The 7,078-nt window shown below is 42.4% G+C and overlaps 1 protein-coding gene across 1 annotated transcript; it reads right to left on the bottom strand.

Annotated features, from left to right (window-relative positions):
* Positions 1-4,192: 4,192 nt before the first annotated feature.
* Positions 4,193-6,777, bottom strand: LOC107383730 (olfactory receptor 6N2-like). Its single transcript, XM_070544387.1, has 3 exons — positions 5,863-6,777; positions 4,347-4,614; positions 4,193-4,248 (listed from the first exon to the last, which is right to left on the bottom strand). Exons 1-3 carry the CDS (start codon positions 6,766-6,768, stop codon positions 4,193-4,195), a joined length of 1,230 nt encoding a protein of 409 aa, XP_070400488.1. The 5' UTR covers positions 6,769-6,777.
* Between the last annotated feature and the right edge of the window lie 301 nt (positions 6,778-7,078).

The raw sequence follows: 7,078 nt of genomic DNA, 5'->3' as shown, positions 1-7,078 counted from the left end.
AAAGATCTATATCATCAAGAGAGGTTCCAGGAGAGGGGAGGAGTCAAAGGCCCCACCTGACATATACAATCATACACAAACACAGTCACACACTCCCTCCCTCATGCTCACACATGCACATATAACCCAAGCCTTACAAAAATGCACGCCGGACACCCACTCATGCTCCCCATACACACCCTATTCACTCTGGTCCCGGTACTGCTGCACACTAGGTACAACCATCACCGGTAACCAGAGTTTGACCCTTTCTGCTGGGGTGCTGATGAGCAGGCTTCCCCGCCCAACGCTAAGCACAGCAACCTACCACCCCAGGCCCCAACCAGACGGCCAGATCTCCCTCCTAGCCTCCAGCCCCAGGAAGCCAAGCAACAACAGAGGTGGCTAAGACCCCTAGTCTCCCTCCGCCTGCTCCAATATAGTGTTGTGTGATCATGAGGTGTATTCCATGGCTGTGGTGAGCGGGCAGTGCGGTCATTGTCCGGCCTATGCCAGCTGATGCCACCACACCACCCCACTTACAACCTCAGCCATCAGTGTCTAAGTGCGGTTTAAAATTGGGAGTGGGCACCGGCACCCAGGAGGAGGCTGAGATATCCCCCTGCCAAATGCTGTTAAATGTGCTCACTCCCAAGGCCCTAAGTGTGTGTTTGTGTGGAATGTTGTCATTGGAAGTGTATAAGGTGCAAATAAAATTGGGGGGCAGGTTGCCACAGGAATGCGGAAATGGGGAAATGGGGCTGGTGCCTGTTACGACACCTGGGTTTTACGATGGTTGGTCGTATTATTATTATTACTATTTAGTCAGAATTTGTTCCCCTGTTTTGGTAGTTTTCTTCCCATTGTTTTGTTTTCTTTTGGAGTGACAACACCAGACCCAGAGACAAGATGGCTGCCTCCATGCTGTTGTCCAGTAACCATGGAAACCACAATGCGCACCGGCAGCCTCATCACCAGTGGATCCCTCCTCAGTTCTTCAGGTGGAAGCAATTGGACTAATCGTTTTCTCTGGATCTGGAAAGGATAAAAGGCTGGAAGAACTTTCATTCTAGGAGCTACTTGTAACCAAGTAGACTCCCTGTGGGCTGGTTTCAGGGTTTTAGAAGTTCAAACATCTTGAAAGAAAATAATTCCTCAGCTTTTATTAAGTCTCTCTTTGGGTGTAGTAATTTCTCTTGATAAAAGAACTACAGTGGCCTCTGTTAGAGTTTGAGAGTCTTTTGTGGTTAATTTGCTGAATTATTATGTAGAAGGTGAAAGCTTCTTTAGGTTTTGGAAATAACCCTGAGTCTTTTAGTTAATCCATCCCACATCTTTAACATCCTGTTGGACACTTAGGTCTGAATGGTTTTCTTTTGGTGCTGCCAGTTAAAATATCTGAGCCTTAGTCTCCTGCTTTATTTTATATGAACATTGGACTCTCTGAGTTTTATGGGCTGTGTTAGTGTATTTCTGTTAGGATTTCCAGCCCTTGGTTTTGTGTTATCCTCTAATGTTTTAATAAATTTGTTTTTCTTTACACAAGTTACTTCTTTCCTCCCTGGTTTCCCCTCCCTGAAGAAGGTAAAACGTAACAGTGCCAGACTGGAGTTTGATCTCCGTGTCATAGGGTCAGTGCGGTGAGAGTGAGGTGGCCTTCTTTTTCTTGGACTTCAGACAGGTCAAGGTGCAGAGTGCTGGTCTTGGTGGTGGCGAGGTTGGGGGCCTGGGTTTGATGAGCAGCGCAATGGGGGCCCCATTGCAGTAGGCGGCAAGTGGACCAGGAGATGTGGGGGCCATGTTGGCTGAACCAGGGACAGCCTAGGATGAGTGGCGGGACCGAGATGACCTGGAAGCAGACAGACACATGATGTTCGTCCACGCTCATCTGAACAGACATGGTTTGGCACTGGACTAGGAAGAGATGGAGTGGCCGGCCATCTACAGATGTGACCGGGACGATGTAGTCCAGTGTGGTAATGGGAATGCGAAGGCGGGAGACGAGTTGCTGATCAATGAAGTTGTCCGCAGCTCTGGTATCCAGCAGTGCGTCTACGGTGACTGGGTTCTCATTCAGATGGAGGGTGACCTTGAGAAGGAATCGTTTAGTGGGAGAAGATGGAAATGAGCCAGGCAGAATGCTCCCAGCATCTACCTTGGCGTCCTTGGCGTCTCCTGCCCCACTATGTCGTCGTGGATGTAGGGTGCTAGCCCCTGGGTGAAGACCGCCTTGAAGGCCCCATCTCCCCATTGGAGCTTGGTCATCACCGTTCAAAATTCTGAGATGTAGTGGCACACAGAGTGTCTCCCCTGGTGGAGCTTGAGGAGTTGAGCCTCGTCGTTCCAGGCCGGGGACTTGTTGTAGAGGGCGGCAGCCCACTCCTGTGTGTGGCCAATGAGGAGAGACGTGAGAAGGGCCACTTGAGATCTGGCGGTGGCATATCCGGTTGGCTGGCACTCAAACATCATGTCAGCCCATCGGGGCTACCTCTGGAGCCACTCTGGGAGCCCAAAGTGTGGTTTGTCCCTAGCGGTAGGCTGTTGCCGCTGGAGAGTGGTCAGGGCAATGGACAGCTGCAGGACCATGTCAGTCAGAGAGTCTAACTTGGTCCCCCACCGATCCACCACCGCGCGGTGCTGGGTAACTTAAGCCCGCAGACGTTCGAACTCTGCTGTGTCCATGGTAGTAGATTCAGTCATCCTGACAAGCTAAAGGCTGGAACGAACTGAGTGGCTGGACAGTTGCACTGTAGCATGTGTCAAGCTCCCAAGAGCATTCAGTCCACGAGGAACTGCCACCGGCGCCCAGGGGGGGCTGCCAGAGATTTTGGGCCCCATGAAAATATATCAAGTTGGGCCCCCTGGGGGCTCGTCCATAGCTGGAGCTGAGGTTCCACCCTCCCAAATTCGAAGGGAGAAGAAAAGAAAATAGATATACTTTATATTAGTGTTTCAGTTTTGCTTAATTATGTAGGTCTATATGCATTCTTACTTATTTACATATCATTTTCACCAGCTGTCTCTCATTAAACAGTGAATTTTCTTCAACAGAATTAGCAATATCACTGATGGAAAAAGCAGGAAATGCACATGCTGAAAGCACCAAGACTCCTACTTGAAAGTCTTTCCCTGCTTATGGAGCTGGCCATTAACTCCTTCACTGCCATTGACGACAAAACTCGTCATTTAAAATCCAGCCATTCACTGCCAATGACGTTATGTGCATCTTTTTTACTCTGTGGGCGTCGGAACGAGCCCACACAGTAAAAAATTACATTTCATGATTAAATCATGAAATTACATTTCATGATTAAACAGTACATGTTAAAATGGTAGTTAGCTAGCTACTTTGCTAAACTCAGCTAGTGCAAGAGCGGCAGTGACATAAAATACATAAAAATAATTTTACTTACTATAAAATAGGAAGCAGAGACTTCTTGGAAGTTTTGTTAGTGCAATTAATATCACAGCAAGTCATTTTTTTTCCAACAATTGCACAAATAATCCAAACAAGAATGCACAAATGGCACAACTAATAGTCTAATTTGAGAGACTGAAAATGTTAGAACAGTTTTAAGGTGAGGTTGAGGCCTTTCCCCGGAGCTAGCTCTGAAGTCATGTGACTCTGATGCTCATTAATGATTCAGATGTTTAAACCTTTATTAAACTTAAACAGAAGAGTTACAAAAAATTCACCCTCCTCAGCGTTGTCATGAGTGTAAACTAGATCTATTAAACCTAAAATATTTTTTTTGACCAGGCTGTAAACATGATTATTTCTGCTGTGAAATTTTCATTTTTAACATGGGAGCCAATGTGGATTTGCTCACTTCTGACCCCTAGTGGATGAACATGGAACAGCAGTTATTGCTTCCTTGTTTGCTTCATATCCAGAACCAAAATATGGGGGCTTGGTAAGAACTCCGTTGTCACTGTGGGCAGTCTAAGGCACACCTGTACATTACTCATGCTGTCTAATCAACCCCTTGATATGCCACACCTGTGAGGCGGGATAGACTATCTTGGTAAAGGAAATGTGCTCCCTAACACATGCAGACAGATTCCAGAATAATATTTGAGAGTCGTGGGTGTTTAGTGCATGTAGAAAAAGTTTCAGATGTTTGAGTTCAGCTCATGAAAAATGGGTGCAAAAAAGTTGCGCGTTTATATTTTTGTTCAGTATATGTAGCTTACGTGTGACCCAACTACTTATTTATTCCCAGTATTGTCCCTTTAAGTGCAGCGGTGTGATTTTCATGGCTTTTTTTCCTAGCAGTGGAGAGGAACAACATCATATACAACATCAAACAGCGAAATCAAACGTGATTTCCTTCTCTTTGGTTTAATGGCAGATTTAATAAACAAACTGTGACTTTTGAAGTCTCGAGGGTTCTTGTGATCTCGCAAGTCCAGTGAAGAACACAGCGAAGAAGTTGTGCCGCGGGCAAGACTCTCCCGGTGTGAAAAGGACTGCTTTAAAGTTCTCGAGTAAACTTTTCCACTGCCATTTCGCGCCACTGCTGCTTCCAGTGTGAAACCGGGGTTGCTCCCTATGGCATAGGTTGGCTTGGAATCCATTGATTCCTTGCAGTTGTAGTTTACATTTACATTTGCTCTAATATTTTTAACTGCAGGCTGAAAAATATAAACCAACACATAAATAAATAAAAGGAATCACACTGAATTTTAATTTTTATTTATTTTTAATGTTGAGAAAAATATGAAAACAAACAAGCAAAGGAAATGAATGTTTGTTAATTTCTGAGTTCAAGGGGGACTTTAGCTGGAGGACCTGGGTCTCAACACTGGCAACTACTGGCTTGGTCAAATATCTTAATAGACACTAACTAAAAATGTACTAATGCAAGGAAAAACATTAAGGAACAGAATATGTTAAAGTTCAACTATGTGCACATGTATCTTACTCACGGCATTGGTTAAATTACCGCATTACTGTACCTTTGCTTGACAAAGCAGCCTCTTTAGGTTTTTATGAGTCTGCTTCATTTTTACTGCATATCATATTGGACTGCAAGTTATCATTTGTATTGTCAAACCAAACATCCAGTCTTTGTAAAATCAACTAACCCTAACTGTAACTATAATCATATCAAAAGTAATCAAGCTAGAATAGTTTATTAAACCAGCGGGTGAGGTAAACAGGTGTTGGCAACCTTCTTCTTGACTTGTCTTATGTTATGAATATTATTGTTTATGTAGAGTTTTAAAAAGAAGAAGGCTCATATTTACCAGAATAATGAAACTGATTATTAACAGTGCTCTGGAAATAAAAAAATAAAAAAGTTCATTGAATTGTTGCAGGAAACACCTTTCAAAGTAAAGCTACACAGCTGGGTTTGAGCATTCCTTATGACTGGCACAGTCATGTGACAAACAGGCAAAACCCACGTTAAAACCAGAAAAATGATCACAGTTGCTTTTCTTTGGATTGTTGGATAACATATGGGTTTACATTTGTACACATGCCAACAGTAAAACCTCTGAAGAGTAAAAAACAAAGTTACTGTATTCTGAGTGACAACAAATTCCTCATGTATGCACCTGAACAGCTGCAGTTTGTATCCATGTACTATTCCATATCTTTGCAGCTTTTCTACAAGAAAAAATGCAACATCAATGTCACTTTTGTTTTTTTCTTATGTGAAGCCTCAGGGTTGTGTCCAGAGGCTAGATGACAGAAAACCTCCTAATGAAAAGTATGTCCTAATCAGTGTATGCAGGTGTTCCCTGTCTGCATCCATGAATGAAGGTAGTTGTCGTTAAATTCCTCCCAAAGTCTTTAGATAAGAATCAGATCACTGGAGATAAGCTGGACAGCTGTCATTCATGTGTTCAGCTTCAGAGATGCAAACATTACGGTACCTTGGTTTGACAGAGCAGTCTTTTGAGGTGTTTATATATCTCTTTCATTTTTATTCCATATATGATTGGATTGCAAAGAGGATTGCAAGTAATCATTTGTATTGCCATAACAAAACGTGCTGTCTTTGCAATATCAGAATCCAGTCTAACTATAGTCATTTCAAAGGTAAACAAGCAAGAATAGTTTATTAAGACCAGCAGGTGAGGTAAACAAGTGTTAGCAACCTTCTTTCTGACTTGTCCACAACTTTTATAAGTTGTTATGAATATCATTGTGTATGTAAAGAGTATAAACAGCAAAGGAAGCAAGCTAATATTGAACAGAACAACCAAACCAAATATTAACAGTGCTCTGGAATTCACACAAAAAAGGTGGTTAATTGAATTGTTGCAGAATATACCTTTCAAAGTAAAGCTACACAGCTGGGTTTGAGCATTTCCTATGACTGGCACAGCCGTGTGACAAACAGGTAAAAGCCAGGATAAAACCAGCAAAATGATCACAGTGGCTTTTCTCATGATTGTTGGATAATGCAGAGGTTTACATATGGACACATATCTGTCATAGGCCATGGCTGCCAACAGTAAGAACTCTGAACCACTTATAGCGTAATAAACACAAATCTGAAAGAGACAGGCTTGATAAGATATGATCTGTTTTTCTGATAGAAAGTCAATCAGGAGTTTTGGATAGACCACCGTGCTCAAAAGAATAGAGTTGATCAACAGAGCAGCAATAAATACATACATCGGCTCGTGAAGATCTTTGTGAACCACAATGAGATAAACAATGGTAAAATTGCTGCACAAAATTAAAATATATGCTATAAGCATGATGACAAAATAAAGGAACCGGTATTTTTCCACCTCCACATGACCATCAAGAGTAATGTATGTTACATTCATCTCAGAATTCTAAAGAACAGGTAAAAAATTTAAACTTAATACAACCAGCAGATTGTTTGCCAGGAGCGCACACAATGACTCCAGATACCTACATTTGTTTATTGAGTGTGGTGTGTTCAACTTAAGATTGGAGACCAACTATTTAAAGAGTTCTCGATCCACCGTGGATCTCATTATGGGTTCTGTGTGGAGAAAATAATAACAACAAATTGGCAGGGCTAAAAAAAACTATTTTATTACTTTTCTGTTTATTTGAAGATATATGTTATTCATTTTCATGCATTTTGTTGTAAAAGGCATATTACAACAC

This window comes from Nothobranchius furzeri, chromosome 14, assembly GCF_043380555.1.
Source record: "Nothobranchius furzeri strain GRZ-AD chromosome 14, NfurGRZ-RIMD1, whole genome shotgun sequence".
Classification (NCBI taxonomy): domain Eukaryota; kingdom Metazoa; phylum Chordata; class Actinopteri; order Cyprinodontiformes; family Nothobranchiidae; genus Nothobranchius; species Nothobranchius furzeri.
This window is presented reverse-complemented; position numbering and strand designations above follow the sequence as displayed.